Here is a 21,660-nt window from a genome sequence, read left to right on the forward strand (position 1 = left end):
GGAAATTGATGCTTAGCCAAAGCATTTCATTGCAATTACATAGCTGGAAAATGAAGGCACTTGCTGTTTCATACATAAAAAATAAAAATAAATATATATATATATATATATATATATATATATATTTATTACATATAACAAAAATAGTAGTTTATTACAATTGATAGATAGATGATAGATAGGAGATAGATAGATAGATAGATAGATAAAACATCTTATAAACATTTGTTTACATCTTAAAAAAGTACACAATATGGCATAAATTCAGTAAAAGATAACAGATGTTTATGTATGTTATTATTACATAGAAAGAACATTGCCACCTAGTGGCTCACAGTGCTAAAGCATTTTCTACAGCGCTCATGGAATATGAAAGCAGTGTTACACTGCCATCTTGTGTTAATGTATAGGAATGTCAGAAAGGTTAGCCTTAGTTGTGTTTTTTTTTTTTAATAGTGGATAGTAAAACATAAGTCATAAGATAATTGTTCTGCAATGCATAATTTAAAGTGTCCGGTCGCCAATTCAAAATCTGTCACAGGGTTCCCACCTAACATGAATGATTTCTTATACTGGTGTTGTGTTGCATTAGGCACCCCCTTTAGCAGTAGGCACCCCTTATAGTTATACATCTGACTGTATAGCCTGTGTTGTAAAAAAAAACAGATGTCAGTCACCTTTACTTTATTTTTTTTCATATTATTTACAGGGCATTATACTATATAGGGAGTGTGAGGAAAATGTGGTGATAGATATGATTAAATAAGGGGTGTTAAACTCCAATAGACAGTGGATCGAAAAAAAAAAAAAATGGACAAGTCAAAGTCAAGAGCCATCCTTGATATTTATTAATCCCTTCACATCAGCAATCAGTATATATACGTTCCTACTGCATATACCCCGTGCAGTAGGAATGTACATATACGTTCCTGACTGAAGGGGCTGTAGATGGAGTGAGAGCGGTCTCGCACACATCAGTGTGTCCAAGGTAGGAGGTAATGACAAGCAGCTGCGATCCCGCAGCTGCTTGTCATTAACCCCTTAAACGTTGCAATCTATAGCAATCCGGCATTTAAGGTACTCAGTGACAGAACAAGCTTCTGTCACTGAGAGATCGGGTCCCGATTGCTTATGCCGACGGGCAGGGGTAATCCACTTACCTCTGTCCTGTCAGAGGGGCGATCTATGCATAGAGTCTGCTCTCAGGTTAAGGCTAAAGGTTTTAAAAGTAAAAAAAAAAAAAAACTTATAAACCCCCCCCCCATAATAGCTTAATATACCTCCTTGCCCATTATAAAAAAATTTTTTTTTAAATAAATAAACATATTACATATCGTAGCGTGCAGAATTTTCCGATCTATTAAAATATAACATTATTGTTCCCGCACAGTGAACTGCGTAAATGGGAAAAAAAACACCAGGATTGCAAATTTTTTTTAACATTATATATCAGAAAAAAATTTATAAAAAGTGATAAAAAATTTTCTGTTACACCAATATGATACTAATAAAAACTAGAGATCATGGCGCAAAAAATGACACCCAAACCAGCCCTGTGGCTCTTAGAAGGCGGGAGGAATATTGCATTAATTTGACCCGGACATCCGTGCATCAATGGGCTCGGCCTTGAAAGGGTTAAAGCTAGGGATGAGCGAACCGGCCAAGGCTCGGGTTCGTATGAACCTGAACTCTCTGCTTCTGATTCCTGCTGTCTGGCCGCTCTGTGGAGAGGGTGGATACAACCTTGAGGACCGCCTAGCAAACTGGGATACAGCCATAGTCGTAGGCTGTATCCCAGTTTTCTAGGCGGTCCACAGGCTGTATCCACCCGCTCCACCAATGCATGCAGCAATCATGACACTGTCAAAGTGGTGTGCAGCATTCCTGGCACTATCAGGGTAGATAGACACATAGTTCTGCACTACCCTTCTCTCAGCCAGTGGAAAAGGTGGCATCGGGGGAGGCACAGGGTCACTTGCCTTGGTTGCAAAATTCTAAGGGACACAAAACCTGAATTTGGGATTCCAAGTATGTGAAGTTAGGGGCAATGCAACTCTATGCAGCGCAGTTCACTAGTTTATAGAGGGAGTCCAGCCATAAATAGGAGTTCCTGCTCCTTTATGGGGTGGAAACATAGTAATGCACCATCAATCAAGATGTAAGCCACTACAGCAATAATATTTCACCAAGTGTGGTAACCCAGGGGCTGCTGGTATTAATGCAGGAGCTGTTGCGGTACCATTTAGGCTTGGAGTGGTAGTTAGCTCTCCCTGGGACTCAACACATGCCCATTGAAATGTTCCTTTTACCCTCCTCATGCAGTGTGTTGGTGCAAAACAGTCAGGGGTAGTTGCAGGACGGACAATCAATACAAGCGTCTTCTTCACAAGGTGTGATTTCTAGTTTAAGAGATTGGTTTGTCAGTTATTCTCTTTGAAGCCACTTAAAGGGGTTATCCAGCTTTAGAAAAACATGGCCACTTTCTTCCAGAGACAGTCTGACTCTTGTCTCCAGTTTGGGTGCAGGTTTTGCAACTCAATTACATTGAAGTGAATGTAGCTTAAAGGGGAACTCCAGGTAGAGGTTAAAAAAAAATGAAACTTCTGCAGAAGCATAAGGCAATACTTACCTATCTATCCCAGCTTTGAAACTACCAAAAATCCATTTGTTTTGGGGGGTTTTGTTCTGTTTTGTGTTTCTGTATTTCCTGGTTGAGCAGATGTACTCAGTACTACAGGTTCCAGAATGCATTGCTTTCCCTCAGCTGTTCCATCGCAGTCCTCCACCCTGCCTATTCCTAGCCGAAAGCTGTTGCAGAACATCTAGGCTGTGTTCACACATTGCAGTTTCATTGTGTTACTGAATTATTTGCAGTACTTTATCATTTCATTGTGGTCCCATCCGCACAGCATGCTGTATTCTCTACTGTAATGCTAATATTGGAATAAAGCAAAGAACTTTTTAAATTTAATTTTAATATTTTTTTTCTTTTCATCTCCACTCACCTATTATGATCAAGCATCTTTTATCTTTGAAGTTGATTCCCACAATAAGGAAATTATCCCATATTATCTTACATGGGATATACTGTTTATGCCTTTTTTGTGCAGGTACGATTGGCAGTGTTGGCTCTTATCCTCTCTGCCGTTAAGCATTTTCTATTTGTGTTACTGCGACATTTTTGTGCAGATACTGCAGTACTGCAATGACACTCCAACATGTGTGAACACAGCCCTAATTTCTCTGTAGACTTTTGCACAATCAGCGAAAGTTGAAACACCTGCTGAGACGAGCAGACTGAGACTAGCAGACACACACAATGTGAGATAGAGGCATTGAATATTTGTCTCCTAAGGGGGGAGAGCAGAAAGAGCAGGAGACAATGTGGATTGACACAGAGGCAATTTTGTTTCACTTCCTGGATTTCTATCAGCTACCAGTGTGGCAGAACCGTACAGATACATTAATACATTGTATAGACACATCTATATAATTTTTAATGTACTTTTAATAGAAAACATGTTTTTCTTATCCTGAGTTCCCCTTTAATTGCAAACCTACACCTGAGCTTGAGACAAGAGTAGTGCTGTCTCTGGAAGAAAGTGGTCATGTTTTTCTAATGCTTTTAGCAGGTAGACTGAGTTTTGAGGAAACTTAGGATACAAAGTCTCTTTAGAGGGTGACTTAAAGGGGTTGTCCAGTGGGGGAAAAAAATCTTTCAAATCAACTGGTGCCAGAAAGTTACATAAATTTGTAATTTACTTCTATCTAAAAATCTCAAGTCTTTCCATACTTATAAGCTACTATATATCATGCATGAAATGTTGTTTTATTTACATTCAGACACAGTGCTCTCTGCTGACATCTCTGGCCGAGACAGGAAATGTCCTGAGCGGAAGAGGTTTTCTGGTTCAATGTTTTTTATTAGGTTTTTTAAGAACAAATTACAAAAGAGAAAATCTATAGGCACTGACTTTAGTGCCAACAGTATAGTTAACGTTTAGAAACAACAGGAATAACATTCGGTATATTATATAGGTATAAAATTGTGGTAACATACATTCAGCATGGTAGAATGACATAAGGTGTAGCACCTCCTGAGAAAATTGGTGTAAAGTATACTGGTTTGTCAGTAAAGATAATATACAAGGTAAAGAAAGAAAAATAATATATTATAATATAATGTACATTTCCTCAAAGCCCATATGTGAGCTGCTTATTGTGTGTGTACAGTATAATGATTCCATCCATAAAGGTTTTCTATGGGAATTTACTGCTGTTCTGGACAGTTCCTGACATGGACAGAGATGTCAGCAGAGAGCACTGTTTCTGAATGTAAATAAAACAACATTTGTTGCAGGACATACAGCAGCTGATAACTATGGAAAGACTGGAGATTTTGAATAGAAATAAATTACAAATCTATATTACTTTCTGGCACCAGTTGATTTGAAAGAAATATTTTTTTCGCTGGAAAACCCCTTTAAGTAAGTTGTAAATTCTGTGACAAGGAGAACTACCTAAAGGGAACTTTTCTAATTGGCACAGCACTCTGCTGCAGGGGATTCTAACCATTTTGGAGCTTTTCCAACCGCTGTCTTGCAACTAAGGCTTACTGCCGATTTCATTTGCCGAAGTCCTTTATTGGCGGTAGTCACACCCAAAGTTTATTAGCCAGCCATAGCTGGGCAAACAAGAACTCAGAAGATTTCAATGATCAGTATATACTCTAGGGACACAGCATCAGGCACTGGCCAGATGGCCAGGCACTGTGTAGAACACTCTCTGGCCAGGGGGCGTAGCTAGGACTTCAGCCTAAGGGGACAAGTGAGTCTCAGTGGTCCCTCAACCAATTGTTACCTATAGGGAACCGCAGCAGACTACTATTCTTTCCGAATAATAAAGGGTATTTTCTGCTATATTACTTATAATGAATAGGGATTGAGAACAGAGCCTAGCAAGGGACACATACACTAGCTAAATGCTACAGCAAATTTTAGGATAATAATAATAATAATAATAATAATAATATTATTATTATTATTATTATTATTATTATTATTATTATTATTATTACTCATATATATAATGTTAACATAAGACAATTATACAAACAATACTTCAACACTATGACTACTACCATCATTACAACATAATGACTAACACCACTATACCAGGGGTGTCAAACTCCCAGCTCCAGCTGTTTCAAAACTACAATTTCCATCAAGCCTGAACAGACAAAGCTTTAGCAGTCCAGGCATGATGGTAACTGTAGTTTTTCAACAGCTGGGATGGAAGGCTGCAGTTTAACGGCAATTGAATAGTCCACTATATAAACAAAATATCACTAATAATACCACATATGTAAGACAAATAATGCTACCATACTATGACCTCTACTCTCACCATACAGTGACTGGGTAATACCGCTAAACTGTGACTGAATAAAATCCACTCACTATATAAAGACCAATATTCTTCCTAATCAGGGACCGTATAGAGGTAGAGCCAGCTGTATTCAGATTCTGCATATCCTATAAGTGATTATGGTGCAGTTACATCCAGTGCCTCAAAGGGTTCGTCTTCTCTGCATGACGTTGACATTTTTGCCAAGTTGTTTACTTTTCTTTTTTCTTCTGTCTGGCTCGACCATTGTGAAGACTTCTCCTGAAGATGCCTCGACTCTGCCAGACAAATATTTTAGGCTCCTCGCTAAAGCACCATCTCTGTGTATTGCTCCTCACTGTGGCCCACTTTATGCCCCCATGTAGTATTTAGACCTAGTCCTAGCCCATATATATAACACAGGCTCCCCCTATGCCCTCATATAGTAAAAAAGCCACCATCTATACCCTCATATAGTAGATTAGTCCCCCCCCCACATCCATACAGAAGATAGATCCCCCTGTGCCCCCCATAAAGTAGTTATGCCCCTCTTTGCTTTCATAGTAGTTCAGCCTTTTCTGTGCATCCATATAGTAGTTAGACCTTCTGTGCCCCAATATAGTAATTATGTCCCTCTTTTTCCATGTAGTAGTCGTTGGGGCTCTCTGTTCTCCCATATAAAAGTTAGTGTCCCCTCTGTGCATCTATATAGTATTACCCCACCCCCAGAAAGTAGTATCCTCCATTTAGGCATCCCCCTCCAGCATTATCTCCCATGTAGGTAATCCCCCCTTATGTATTCCCCATGCAGACATCCCCCTGGCAGACACCCCCCCAGCAGTAATGTCCCACAGGACGGCTTTGTCCCTGCGCACCTTCAACACTGTAGTCTTCTGGAGTCACCTCTCTCCCTGCTCTTCGAGCGCACGAGTGATGTCACTTGTGTGCAGCAGCTCTAAGGGAGGGAGTGGCTCTCCTTTTGATTGGCAGGGGGGAGAGTCAATGCTCTCTTTGTTTTGTCAATTACCCAGCCGCACTTAATTGTATGTGCTTCTCAGAAGAGCATGCATTTAAATAGTCGGGCACAACACCCATGAGCACTTACTGGGTGCTGACCAGAGGCCCATTAAAGCCAATAGACATATGTTAAGCCTGTCTGCAAAAACAATAGCTTTTTCAGACAGCATTAACTGGTGAAATTTTCAGTGGGCCCCCTGCCTGTGTGGGCCCTGGAGCAGCCGCCCCCTCTGCCCCCACCAAATTACACTACTGTCTCTGGTCCTAGGAATTTAGCTGAATACTCATAGCAGGAACTAAAACACTGACTATATACTCCAGACTGACCAAGACTGATGAAGACCGAGGCTAGACTCTAAACTGAAAAACTGAGCCTTCTCCACCCTAACTCTGGGTTTGGGGTTATTTGCTATTGGTGAAGAGGAGCCTAGGGAGACAGCATACATGAGCCATCATAAGCTGTTTAGTTAAGAAAATACAGGCAGCATGATAAATCTGTGCCATCATGCTGAATTGTTGTGTGTTACAAATTTTTCTTTGATCGGATGATTCCGGTTATTGTTGTTGTTCTTCCTTCCTTTGTTTTACTTGCTCGTCCTTCCTTTTTTCCTTCCCCCTCTTGCTTCCTTTGTGTTCTTCCTTCATCCTTTGCCCTCCTTCCTTGTATTCTTTCTTTCTCCCTTAATCTTTCTTCATTCCTTTCTTCCTCCCTTTCTTTCTTCTTCCCTTATTTACTTATTTTCTTCATCCTTTCCTTCCTTCCTTTCTTTCTTCCTTTCTTCCTCCCTCCCCCCTCTCTCCCTTCCTTCCTTCCTCCCCCCCCCCCCTCTCTCCCTTTCTTCTTCCCTTATTTCCTCCCTTTCTTTATCCTTTCCTTCCTTCCTTCCTTCCTTCCTCCCTCCCTCCCTCCCTCCCTCCCTTTCTTTCTTCTTCCCTTATTTCCTCCCTTTCTTCATCCTTTCCTTCCTTCCTTCCTTCCTTCCTTCCTTCCTTCCTTCCTATCTCCCTCCCTCCCTCCCTCCCTTTCTTTCTTCTTCCCTTATTTCCTCCCTTTCTTCATCCTTTCCTTCCTTTCTTTCTTCCTTTCTTCCTCCCTTCTTCCTTTCTTTCTTTCTTCCTTCCTTCTTTTCCTCCTTCCCCTCCCGTTTTTTATACTGTTTAGAGAATTACGGATAAAAAAAACATTTTTACGATCCTTCCTTTCTCTCTCTCCTCCTTTTTTTCTTACCATCTCTCCTTCTGTCCTCTCCTTTGCCTTCCCCTGTTTTACACAATTGTTCTGTATTTCTTCCTCTTCTCTTTCCCTTTTCCATCCTTCCATCTTTCTTTTCCTCTCTACTTCCTTCTTTCATTTCCTTTTTTAGGCTATGTTCACACTTAGCATGAGACCGGCTGTTCCGTGACCCGGCCGGGACACAGAACAGCCGATCTCAGAAAAGATCCGACCAGTACCGACCGGATTATCTTTAGCGCCGCTGAGTTCTGAAGCGGGGGCATCCGTGCACGCCTGCATCAGAACTTCCCACTGCACACAATAGAGCGTGGGTCCGGAGTCGCACGTTCCATAGTGTGCACTGACAGAGTTTTCTGCGGCCGCTATTCAATGAATACGTCAGTTTTCTATGGTGCCGCTAGGGATTCACTCGGCCTGCAGCACAACTTAAGTTCCGGCCGTGATTAGTACGGAACTTACGTTGTGTGAACATGGCCTCATTCTGTTTAAAGAGTTAAAGACCGAATACCTGTTTGCATGAGCTTTTATGACTTTATAACACACGGTAACACAATGTATTCCTTGTAATTGTAGGGCACCGCTGGAAATGAAGCCAGTGCCACAGAGGAAATGTCTAACCTGGTGAACTACATTCAGCCGGTGAAGTTTGAGTCTTTTGAGACCTCTAAAAGTAAGTGACAAGTTCAGATGACAGATCATTGCCTAGGACAGGCCACTCAGGGACTGAGGTGAGAGCCTTACAAATGGCAGTAACGTACATCTATTATACACGAATCACTCGTAGCACAAACCCCGTGTCAATTCTGGGACACATCATTATACCTAATAAAGGTGTATTTTCATGTCAGACCGACTATGTCTTCTGAGGTCAAAGGAACTGCGGCTCACAGCATTATATGCCATATTGCTGAGCCAACGAACCAGAACATATCACAAAGTACAAGCATTTAGGACAAATCACACATTACTATCCTGGGCCATTGATAGTCGGAGACGGAGAAACAGAAAACCTAGTAAGGGGGTGCAGTCAGTGTCAAGGTCATCTGTGGTCATCCACCAATTACTATTAAATACATATATAAAGTGCTATATATTTATAAATTTGAATTATTGGGCCCTATTGATAGCATGGTGAACCAAAAATCAGCAGGAGTCTATACTAATACCTGTCCCCCACTATATCCCTCTTTAAAGGGGTACTCCAGCAAAAAATCTTTTTCTTTCAAATAAACTGGTTTCAAAAAGTTATATAGATTTGTAATTTACTTCTATTTAAAATCTCCAGTCTTACAGTACTTATCAGCTACTGTATGTCCTGCAGGAGGTGGTGTTTTCTGTTCAGTCTGACACAGTGCTCTCTGCTGCCACCTCTGTCCATGTCAGGAACTGTCCAGAGCAGCAGAAAATCCCCATAGAAAACCTCTCCTGCTCTGAACAGTTCCTGTCTGGGACAGAAGTGGCAGCAGAGAGCACTGTGTCAGACTGGAAAGAATACACCACTTCCTGCAGATAATACAGCAGCAGATAAGTCCTGGAAGACTTGAGATTTTTTAAATAGAAGTAAATTACAAATTTATATAACTTTAAATCTTTCAAACCAGTTGATTTAAAAGAAAAAGATTTTCAAAGGAGTACCCCTTTAAGCCTGGTTTCGCCTATTGTCTATCATTGCTGTTGAGAAAACGACTGACTTTTTCCCATTTCTAAAAATTAACATTTAAGATCCATGTTACATCTGTTCCTTGTCTAGGTTACTATGACTTTGAATTGACAGTAAGTAGTGGAGGCAGTAATCCTAGAAGCTGTCAGCGTGTAGCACAAACAATGTGATGGGTAATACTAATGTAGCATGCAGGATGAGTGTATTCTGTAAGATTAATCTATCGAGACGTCTGCTGTTGGAGGAAATGTCCTCCCATGATGGCATGATGCAGAACTCTACTCATAGATGACAGCGGGATAATCCTATATTCCATGAATACTAATGTGCATCTAAAGATGTCTTGATCATTGTCTGAAGACAATTGTTTGTAATGAAGTATTATAGATCTGTTTGTTGGATAAGTTCATAGGGGTTCTCCTACCATATGATGTTCACTGACTTAGAGAAAAATATTTTATAGTCTATCCACGTGATGGCTATCAATTGTCTTCAGTTTGGGTGGGGTTTTGCAAGTCAGTTCCATTGAATTGAATGGAACTTTATTCAAAAACTACAAACAACTTAGGGATAACTAATCCTTGATAACCCCTATAAGTGTCCATCTTTTGAAAGCAAGAATGGCATCACAGGCAGTGCTCTTCCACATGTCATAAAATATATTCTGTATGGATAAATTCTCTGTAATTTTTTTCTGATTTCTGATATATCAAAAAATATAATTTTGTGTTTTCTTTGTAGAAAGAAACAAAAGCTATGAAATGTCCTCCTTTGTGGAAACCAAGGGTCTTGAGCAGCTAACAAAGTCTCCCGTAGAATTTGTAGAGTATCCTTTTCATGACTGGTTTGTGACTCTTACAGTATGTCCAGTAGATTATATATATATATATATATATATATATATATATATATATATATCACTAGCAGCAACACTTTACACAACCAGACCAGTCGGGCAAGAACAAAAGTGAATTCCCTGATGTGTGATTATTGAATTGGGTCATTTTCTTGGCAATGTATTAGCATTTTCAAGAAAATGCCTTGCCATCTGAATTTCTAGAAAAAAAAAATATGCTCAGCCAATCACTGGCAGCGGGGCTGTCCCATCTGAGTCAGTCTCTGATTGGCTTAGCAGACTGTCACTCTTATCTAGAGAGCGACAGCCCGCTCAGCCAATCACTGGCTGCTGCTGTCTCGTCTCAGTCAGTAAGTTGCTGAGCGTACTGGAGGCAGCTCAGAAGAGGATACCAGAGACACCGAACACACCAGAGAGACAGAAGAGGACACCAGGGGAGCGCGTATAGGTATGTGTAGGACTGGGTTCACACACAGTATATTTCAGGCAGTATTTGGTCCTCATGTCAGGTCCTCATATTGCAACCAAAACCAGGAGTGGGTTAAAAACACAGAAAGGCTCTGTTCACACAATGGTGAAATTGAGTGGATGGCCCCCATTTAATGCCAAATATTTGCAGTTATTTTAAAACAACGGCTGTTATATTAAAATAATGGCAGTTATTTACTGTTATATGGCGGCCATCCACTCAATTACAACATTATGTGGACAGAGCCTTTCTGTGTTTTCAATCCACTCCTGGTTTTGGTTGCCATGAGGACCTGACATGAGGACCAAATACTGCCTGAAATATACTGTGTGTGAACCCAGCCTTAATGGGCTTTGTTAAAGAGGTTATCCAGGAAACTTTGACTTTTCCCCTATCCTCAGGATAGGGGAAAAGTAGGAGGTTGTGGGGGTCTGACCGCCAATCTCTGTATTGGGCCCTGTCGACTTTGTTATGAATAGAGCCACTGGTACAGTGTGTGACTATTCGACTCTATTCATTCCTATGGAGAAAATGGAAAAAAACGGATACAGTGCTCTTCCGGCGTACTAGGCTCTTACTGACGCTGTATAGGAATGACCCTCAGCTCTCTTTATAATAGTCGGTGGGGCCTGATATGGAGATAAGGGGGGGGGGTACAGAGCTCGGTCCTCCCGAGACTTCATACTTTTCTCCTATCCTGTGGATAGGGAAAAAGTTAATTTTTCTTGGACAACCTCTTTAAGGTTTGGTTCCCAAGTTTGCAGATTTTATGCCAAAAATTCACAAACCTGGCAAACTGAATTTTTGAACATTTCGCTCATCACTAGTTATCAACACATTTTGCCGTGTAGCCATAACCGAAAAACGTTGATGTCCTGATTTTTCAAGATCCTTAACTTGAGTCTTGCAGATATAATAAAATGCAGCTTAGCAGAATTTATCCAAAAGGAACCCGAGTAGATTCCTCTAACTACATGCCTCAGGTCTTCTGGAACGCTGGTTGTCAAATGGTCGCTCTTAACTTCCAAACGATAGGTAAGTGGAAAGGCTTCTGTGATGGATTAATTCGTCTATCAATGTCTGGGCTTAAATTCTGATTCTTCTGCAGCCGCATGACAGAGGGGAGGAGGTTTCCTCCCGATGGGGGCCGGCTGGCTTGTCTCCAGTGCTTCAGGTCGGGCCGGTGACTGGGAATAGACTGGCGCCGTGCACTGGAACCGGGCATCCCTGTGCCGGCACCGGTCTGTTGATGTTAAAATCTTAAAGCAACGTACCTGCTGGTACATTTGCTTTAATATATGAAGCACCAGAAAGTCTTATTCTCCACATTCAACAAAAATCATTCAAAGTCACAGTCTATGACTAAATTGATCTAAAGTGTAATGCTATGTCTATAGTACACAGATGGGAAGAGAAGTGCTCAGCCGCAAGCTTCTCTTCCTGCTCATCCAAGCCATCATTGGAGATATTACTTATATGACTAATATATGTGCTTGTGAGGGAAGCAAAATCTACCCTATGCCTGTATTTGTCACACATTTGTAATACATATAGTACTTTATGCTGACATTGTGCTTTTATTCGTAGATTTTTCTATGCAACTTAATATGGGGATGTATGAATATAATGGAAAATGTGGCTACAGGTTAAAACCCGAGTTTATGAGAAGGCCGGATAAACACTTTGACCCATTTACTGAGACAACAGTGGATGGGATAGTGGCAAACACGTTGTCTGTGAAGGTAAATCTATCTATCTATCTATCTATCTATCTATCTATCTATCTGTCTATCATCTATATCTATTTCATATCTATCTATCTATCATCTATATCTATTTCATATCTATCTATCATCTATCTATTTCATATCTATCCATCATCTATCTATTTCATATCTATCATCTATCTATTTCATATCTATCTATCATCTATCTTTATTCTATTGAAACTAACTATCTGTCTGTCTATTTATGCCTGGGTCGCTGGGACTGGTATTGAACCAACCAGCGGGCTCTGGTGTTTTGGGGGTTACTTGTCATGGGCGACCAGGAGTGGTAACACCCACCCCCGGACACATGGGCAACCGACCTGAAAAACAGAACAGATGTGAGGTGCAGAGTGTGGGTGCAGGTGTGAGCCAGAGATGAGTCCCACTTTAAACCATATTCAACTTCACTGGAGCTTACCTTGCAGTGCAATACAAAGGCAACAGTGCTTAGATAGTTAGTGCAAAATTGGTAATAATGATAGTAGAATGAAATAGAGTAAGATAAGAAGAAAAAGTTGCAACAGGAGATAGGGGCCAGATAGGAGGCCCCCCTCCCTAATTTAGTAAGTACTCTGCTGGGAAGTAAGTAAAGTGTGTGAAATATCTTGAAGAACTCCTCGTACTCATGTATAAATAAGCAATCACACACCCAATATTCTAGCAAGAAACCTTTCCAATTGTAAAAAAGTTGATCAACAAAATCCCAAATACATAACATACATAATAATTAATAAAACCATATTGTACAAAAATATGTCTTTATTTATAAATCCACTCAATTATGAAAATCCATAAAATACACAATACACTTCACTGGGACATGCACAGATATATAGAAAAATAGCCAGGGGCACGCACTTGGTTGTAGGGGCTTAGCATCAATGTTATTGTATACTCTGTTATAGTACACATACTCTTTACAATAACATTGATGCTAAGCCCCTGCTTATCTATCTATCTATCTATCTATCTGTCTGTCTGTCTGTCTGTCTGTCTGTCTGTCTCTCTCTATCTATCTATCTATCTATCTATCTATCTATCTATCTATCTATTATCTATTATCTATCTATCTATCTATCTATCTCCTATCTATCTATCTATCTATCTATCTATCTCCTATCTATCTCCTATCTATCTATCTATCTATCTATCTATCTATCTCCTATCTATCTATCTATCTATCTATCTATCTATCTATCTATCTATCTCCTGTTATCTATCTATCTATCTATCTATCTATCTATCTATCTATCTATATATCTCCTATCTATCTTCTATCTATCTATCTATCTATCTCTCTATCTATCTATCTATCTATCTATCTATCTATCTCCTATCTATCTATCTATCTATCTATCTATCTATCTATCTATCTATCTATCTCCTATCTATCTCCTATCTATCTATCTATCTATCTATCTCCTATCTATCTATCTATCTATCTATCTCCTGTTATCTATCTTTCTATCTATCTATCTATCTATCTATATATCTCCTATCTATCTTCTATCTATCTATCTATCTATCTATCTATCTATCTATCTCCTATCTATCTATCTATCTATCTATCTATCTCCTATCTATCTCCTATCTATCTATCTATCTATCTTATATTTATCTACCTATCTACACTCCATCTGTTTGATGTCTTTGCCCCATAGATCATCTCCGGGCAGTTCCTGTCCGATAAGAAGGTGGGCACGTATGTGGAGGTGGACATGTTCGGTTTACCAGTTGACACCAGGAGAAAAGCCTTCAAAACAAAGACATCACAGGGCAATGCGGTGAACCCTGTGTGGGAGGAGGAGCCCATTGTTTTTAAGAAGGTAGATATGATTTCCCTTATTAATGAAGTTTAATATATTCTAAGATGTGAAATCATGCTAAGTTTAACATTTTGAACTCTTTTGCCATTTGTCTCAATATTTAAATGTATAGAATGAAATCTCTTTAATTTGGAATCAGTTAATCGGATTTCCCTGTCTCTGATCTTAGTAGATTGATATTGCATAACCTCTACATTGGTAACATTGTATCTGTTGTGTTCCTCTTAGGTAGTGCTTCCCTCCCTTGCATGTCTTAGAATATCAGCATATGAAGAAGGAGGGAAATTCATTGGTCACCGGATATTACCTGTTTCTGCAATACGTCCAGGTAAAGACATTGATCTATCCATCCCACTATATAGGTGCAGACACCTTGCTGGAACACTACTTGAGTTGCAGTTACTCATGCTACCACTACACAGTTGATAGGACAGGGCTTCCGGCACCATTTGCTATGTATGGGTGTGGTTCTTCTTCTCTCTCGAACTGCTGATTGACAATCACTGAGAAGGACCACCCACTTGACTATTTAGCTCAGAATAAGCAGAGATTTACATGAAAAAATAAAAAAGCTATTGTGGATTTGTTCCCACAGAACTATATAACAATCTGCTCAGTTGCTTCTGCTCTAGAACATCCTGACTTCAGATTAAACTGGAACAGAGTTCCCTTATGCTGCGTTTACATGGAGCGATAATTCGCCCAATCGATAGTTTAATGATTTTGAAGAAACTATTTGGTTTTTATACCGATCAGCGTTTAGACGAATAGATTGTTCAAAAAATCGTTAGAAAATTTGTAAGAAAAATCATTATTGCGATCGTTTTAGGATCGCTTAAGCCTATCTCACACATACAGTAGGGTAAATTGGTAAAAGACTGTTTACACGAAGCGATCTCCAAATTTTTAGCGAACGACCAACGACGATTTGAGAACATGTTGAAAGATTAAAATGAACGATTTCTGGCTCGCCGCTTGATCGTTCGCTGTGTTTACACGATCCGATTATCGCTAAATGCTCTATCACGAAAATTCGAACGATAATCGTTCCGTTTAAACGCAGTATTAGAGGAGATAAAATAGCATGTCCCTTTAAGAAACCAGAAAATATTGTCTTCTACATTTATATTTGATTGATGCCTCAGACATTCTATTATGTAGATGTCGGGCAGGACGCTATACGGCTGCTATTTTTCATGCAGGAAGACAAATCTCTCCCTACAGCTTTGCCCTTTCTTCAAACTTTATGAAACATCTATCATTTTCCTTCTCAGGTTATCACTATATCTGCTTGAGAAATGAGAAAAATGTGCCACTCACTTTACCAGCAATCTTCGTGTACATAGAGGTGAAGGATTACGTCCCCGACACGTTCGCAGGTACAGCTCCTCTATTGGATTTTGTGTTAAGCAAAATAGAAAGCGTGCAGCAACTCATACCGATCAAAATAGGGTAATTCCTGATCTGAAATAGAAGGTGATAAAAATACATTGACGAAGTTGTGATCGCTAAGTGATGTGTCCATGGAGCTCATTGTGCAAGGACATGAATCATTACATGGTGCCCTTCAGGTCCAAAGTTTACCAAAAAAAGGAACTGTACTCATTTCTATAAAAAGGTAAAAGACCTAAAGAACCGTATGGGATACGTTGCCAGAAAGCATCTTGGTCATGTATGTATAACCCAAGGAAGAAGTACTCTCGATCTATATTGCCATACACTGTATACCAGGGCCTCCTAAACTTTTTTGTTTGGGCCTCACCATGGGATCTATGTTGATGCTGGGGCCTCTCCAAGAAACACATACTAATACGCAGTGCCAAATACCATATGTAATATCTCAGAGCAGAAATACATACTGTTCCACCTGTATAACTTAATAACACCAATATGTACTGCTCCATGTGGAAAGTTCATGTGTATGGACAGAAGAGTTAACAGTTGGCCCAACAATTGTTATTGAACATGTATGGCCGCTTTAAGAAATCCACACAAACACCGGAAGAACACACAAACTCTATCCAGATTTCCTTGGCTAGTTTTGAACTCCAGTGCTATAAGGCTATAGAGTGGATTCTGAAACAACCTACTGGATCTCTGTAGTGAAAGCAATTCCTGCTATGGCCATAAGGTGGCGATAGCAGCTCAGCTTCTGATACCTGCAATAGGTGATAATGCACTTATTAATGTTCCTAATTGTGAATTATTATTATACCATTATATTAGGCAATCTAGAGATGTGATATAATAATTGTCAAATTCTGCAGCTTTCTAGTGCCCCCCCCACCCACCCACCCCGTGTCTAAAATAAATTTATAAAATGAGAGTCGAGGATGGCACCCATCACAGCAGCTCCAGTTTTTAATGTAAGCCGGCATGTTGCTTTTATTGTTACTTTTATGTATTCTTTGTTCTTGCAGATGTGATTGAAGCTTTGTCAAATCCCATTAAATATGTCAATCTGATGGAGCAAAGATCCAGACAGCTGGCTGCGCTCACACTGGAAGATGAGGAAGAAGTGAGGAAAGAGGTAATGGCAATAATGCTTCTGTCAACTCTTATTTTGTCTGCTGAAGCAAGAGCTCATTGAATAAGATACATACAGTATATCAATGTATTGCATGCATTGCATACATATATATATATATATATATATATATATATATATATATATATATATAAGAAGGGCTGTCATACAATGAATATTTTGTAATATGCAACCTTCTCTTGGATAAGGAAACATTGAAGTTGTCAGCAAATCACTGTAATGCTGTGGGCTTAGGAAATATGGAAGTAGCTAGCTCCAAATGCCATCCTAGTCCTCCACCATTTCTTTATGGTACAATACCGTGCCATGCGGTTGGCAAACACTGAAATACTTTACTCAGGGTGTCTGAGGCAAAGACACAGTAGCTCCATGATGTCCCTAGTGGATAACCAGGCCCCAGCAGCCAGTCTTGAGACATGAATCAATAAAGCCACAGCCCTAGCTTCAGTAGCCAGGCACAACTGTCTTGAAAGGGAGACTTCCTTCCATTCAATAGTCTGGCATCATGGTGATCAAGCAGTCCCTTAACTCTGGTTTCTTCCCCCAAAACTTTTGAAACCAGATGCCCCATACCCCCCAGCATCCATCCGAAGAGCTATGCCAGGTGTTACAGGTTTTGGTGGTACAGAGTGGAGGCCAGGCAGCATACCTTGTTGGATTCTTGGAGGGTAGTCTGGCTTTTGTGTGTGTGGTGCTCAGGACTTGTTTCTCCACCTCGTCTGCCAAGGAGAAGACAGTTCCTTGAAGTTTTCATTCCAATAGCCACACATTTGCACATTCAGAGTAAAGACTGAAGCTTGTGCCTTAGAGTATGTTCACACTGAGTAAATTTGGGGAACTTCCATGGCCGAACTCTCCGCCACGGAATCCAGCCTGCCTCAGTGTCAAACGGCTTTCAGCTCAAAGAATTGACATGTCAATTCTTTGAGCGGAGGTGCACGAGTCCTCCCATAGAGACGCTGTTTGACACTGAGGCAGGCGGGATTCCATGGAAGAGAGTTCCGCTGCAGAATTTAGCCGAAATTCCTCAGTGTGAACTGGCCCTTAATAGATAATGATGGACACAGATCCCAGACTATGTAATAATGGATTACTACTACTTGTCAGATTTGGATACAACAACCACAAGGCTTCACTTTGCTAGCAGTCTAGCAGTTTCAGACATTTTTTACATTTTGCCAAAGTTGAGTAAACTTTCCACTTCCCGTTTACCCTACTTTCATTACCCCGGTCTTTAGCTGAGACTACTTTTTTGTCCGTCAAAAAAAAACTGATCCGTTTTGATCCGTTTTTTTTTTACAATGAAAGTCAATGGAAAAACAGATCAAAACGGATGCACACAAATGCCAAAACGGATTGCCTAAACGCAGTGTGAACCTAGCCTTATCTGGGATCTTGGTGAGAGAAGATTGCAGGATATTAAGCTGTGCAGTTCTCAGCCCCCTCGGCCACTCCATAGAGCATAATGGACACAGAAATCCAGCTTCTTATGATGTGAGGGAGGGGGGGGGGGGGGCGCAGCCTTTTGAATAAAGAAGGTAACCGATTACGGAGTTTCTTAAAATCGCATGTGCTATTGATACTATTTGCTAAAGGTAGCTGCTAGCCTGATACCCAGAACAGCGCAAAACATACAAAACATGTCAGCAGGGCCCACACCTGCATAGTTTTTTTTTTAATCTTGTTTAGGCCATGTTCACACAGGCCGTTGTCTTACATGTGTCACCCAGCCGATACTGCAGTATTGTTTTGATGAGCGTCACTTTGTTTTAATTGAAATGCAGGCACCTCCGGGTGTGCCTGTGCTCCAATTTGCCATAGCACACAATGTAAAGCACGGACAGGAGCCGCACTTTACACTGTAAGTACAGGCTATTTTGTAAGGCCGCTGTTCACTGAATAGTGGCCCACAAAATAGAACTGTCCGCAGAGAACTACGGCCGTAGTGTGTACAGGGTGTATACACTACGGCCGTGACTCCATACATTGTAATGTAATTGATCAATGTAATTAAACAGCGGCAGTTGTTTCAACCTGGAACAACGGCTGCTGTTGAAAGCCAAAATACAGGGTGAGAACATGGCCTTAACACGTTAGCCACCCACCGGCAGTGCCTTTTACTAGCCCACTATGCTAGCACATATAATACATAGCACAGCAGCCTATCCACAGCTGAAGAGATGCAAATTTCCTGGCTCTGCTCTAATGTACAACATAGTAAATAATGTATATGAGCGCTCAGTCCGCCCCCGCACTCTATGGTAGATGGAGAGATGTACTTGCCGTCGTCTGTTCCGAATTGACTTTTCTTAATTGTAAAGATAAAAATACCCTGAACTTTCCTTTGAATTATAAATGACTTGTTGCAGTTTGACCTACATTTGGTGGAACATACACAGGCTGAGAAAGTTCTATTCTAAGAAATGTCGTGCTTCCACCCTCCTACAAGGGGACATTAGTGTGAATGAGGGCATAAGACTAAACCTGACTCACACCAGTCTCCTAAGGCCTCCCTATCTAGGACATCTGTCACCGGAGATACTATATTAGGATAACAGTATTTATCTCTGACCCTTCCCTGGTAAAGAGAAGATTGAGAATCTGCTGATGGTAACTGATGGGCTCCTACTGCCTCCGCATCACTAACAGGGACCTTCTATGTAATGATGTGGAAGCTAAGAAGCCAGAGATATTAGTTACTCTATACAAGGTGTTTGGTTATTTGTAAAGGAGCGTGTCCTCAATGTCATAAAATGTTAAAGTAAGCCAACTAATAGCCGGTATAAGCGTAGACTGGACAGGGCAAATTTAACCCTTTGAGGACCAGGCCCAAAATGACCCAGTGGACCGCGCAAATTTTGATCTTAGTGTTTTCGTTTTTCCCTCCTCCCCTTCTAAGAGCTCTAGCACTCTCAGTTTTCTATCTACAAGCCATGTAAGTGCTTGTTTGTTACAGGAATAGTTGTACTGTGTAATGGCGTCATTCATTTTACCATAACATGTATGACGGAATTCCAAATATATTATTTATGAAGATATAAATAGGTGAAATCGTAAATAAGAATGCAATATGGTAAGGTTTGGGGGGTTCCTGTGTCTACGTAATGCACTATATGGTAAAAGCGACATGATACTATTATTCTATAGGTCAGCCCGAACACAACCATATGCAGGTTTACACAGATTCTCTAATGTTATATATTTTTTTTAAATGAAATCCTTTTTTTTGGCAATTAATTATAAATAAAATGGGACTATTGTGACACTTATAACGGTTTTATTTTTTCAGCTACGGGGCTGTATGTGGTGTAATTTTTTCCGCCATGATCTCTAGTTTTTATTAATACCATATTTGTGAAGACCGGACGTTTTGATCACTTTTTATTATTTTTTTTATATATAATGTAACATAAAATCGGTAATCCGCGCACTTTTTTCCCTCTTTTCGTGTACGCAGTCATACTGCGGGGGTCCCGATCGGTAAGTGACAGGGGACTCCCCCTGTCACTTACACTTAAACGCCGCGGTCGCGCCGCGATCGCGGCATTTAAGGAGTTAATGACACGCAGCAGCGCGATCGCTGCAGCGTGTCATTGCCGGTGAGGTCCCGGCTGCTGATTGCAGCCGGCCCCCACCTCCTATTAAGCGCGCTCCGCTCCGGGAGAAGCGGGAGAAACACCCAGGGCGTACAGTTACGCCCTAGGTCGTCTGGGGACAGACTTCCATGGCGTAACTATACGCCCTGGGTCGTCTAAGGGTTAAAGGAGAAGTCAGGCGAAAAATTTTATTAAAGTATTGTATTGCGCCCTCAAAAGTTATAACAATCACCAATTTACACTTATTACAGGAAATGCTTATAAAGTACTTTTTTCCCCTCACCTACTACTGCATCAAGGCTTAACTTCCTGGATAACATGGTGAGGTCACGACCCGACTCCCAGAGCAGAGCTGTGCGGGCTGTGGCTGCTGGAGAGGATGATGGCAGAGGGGACACTGAGGGACACAGGGCACTGGAGGGACACTGAGCATCCCTCTGCCATCATCCTCTCCAGCAGCCACAGCCCGCACAGCTCTGGGAGTCGGGCTGTGACATCACCATTTTATCCAGGAAGTGACATCACCATGTTATCCAGGAAGTGACATCACTATGTTGTCCAGGAAGTGAAGCCTTGATGCAGTAGTAAGTACAGGGGGAAAAAGCACTTTATAAGCATTTCCTGTAATAAGTGTATATTGGTGATTTGTATAACTTTTGGGGGGCAACATAATACTTTAATACAAATTTTCGCTCGACTTCTCCTTTAAACTAGACTTTCTAAAGAAAGGTCAGATTTATCAAACAGCCTTATACTAAATTCATATGAACCCGTAACCATTATCCGTCAATATATCAGTATAAGCCGGAGCGTAACTAGCATTCATGGAGCCCATAGCAAAAAACTATATGAGCCCTATGACTCCTAGTGTCTAGGGCTCAGAGTGGCTCTCACAGATCACCCCTCCCCCTGGGATGGCACCCAGGGTAGCTCTCACAGCTCAGCAACCCCCTCCCCCTCAGGACTCAGCTCAGAATGGCTCCCACAGCACCCCTACACAATCGTACCCCACCTGCATGGCTCTGACAGGCCACCCTCTCTCAGGATACTCGGAGCACAGTCCCTGGGGAGAGGGGTGGTCTGTGAGAGGTACTCTGAGTAGCGTCCGGGGGGAGGGGGCGGGTTGGGTGGTCGTATGTGCGAGCCACTCTGAGATGCTGATGGGGGTCGAACTGTCAGCGCTGCAGCTAGTACCATGGAGGGAGGTCACGCTGTGCCCAGGCGCCCCCTGCCACACAGGCCACATAGCAGTTGCGTGGGCTGCCTCCATGGTAGTTACACCACTATAGGGTGTATAGGG

General features: G+C 41.1%; 1 protein-coding gene across 2 annotated transcripts in view; it reads left to right on the forward strand.

Annotated features, from left to right (window-relative positions):
- The window catches only part of PLCB1 (phospholipase C beta 1), a 510,352-nt gene that overhangs the window by 423,360 nt on the left and 65,332 nt on the right, over positions 1 to 21,660 (forward strand). For both annotated transcript variants that reach the window (XM_069955509.1, XM_069955510.1), the window contains 8 exons: positions 8,210 to 8,306; positions 10,038 to 10,122; positions 11,532 to 11,656; positions 12,209 to 12,363; positions 14,052 to 14,216; positions 14,445 to 14,544; positions 15,491 to 15,595; positions 16,637 to 16,746. In XM_069955509.1, the coding sequence (XP_069811610.1) occupies positions 8,210 to 8,306; positions 10,038 to 10,122; positions 11,532 to 11,656; positions 12,209 to 12,363; positions 14,052 to 14,216; positions 14,445 to 14,544; positions 15,491 to 15,595; positions 16,637 to 16,746 (942 nt within the window). The remainder of the gene's footprint in view (positions 1 to 8,209; positions 8,307 to 10,037; positions 10,123 to 11,531; positions 11,657 to 12,208; positions 12,364 to 14,051; positions 14,217 to 14,444; positions 14,545 to 15,490; positions 15,596 to 16,636; positions 16,747 to 21,660) is intronic.

This window comes from Dendropsophus ebraccatus, chromosome 15 (genome assembly GCF_027789765.1).
Source record: "Dendropsophus ebraccatus isolate aDenEbr1 chromosome 15, aDenEbr1.pat, whole genome shotgun sequence".
Lineage (NCBI taxonomy): Eukaryota > Metazoa > Chordata > Amphibia > Anura > Hylidae > Dendropsophus > Dendropsophus ebraccatus.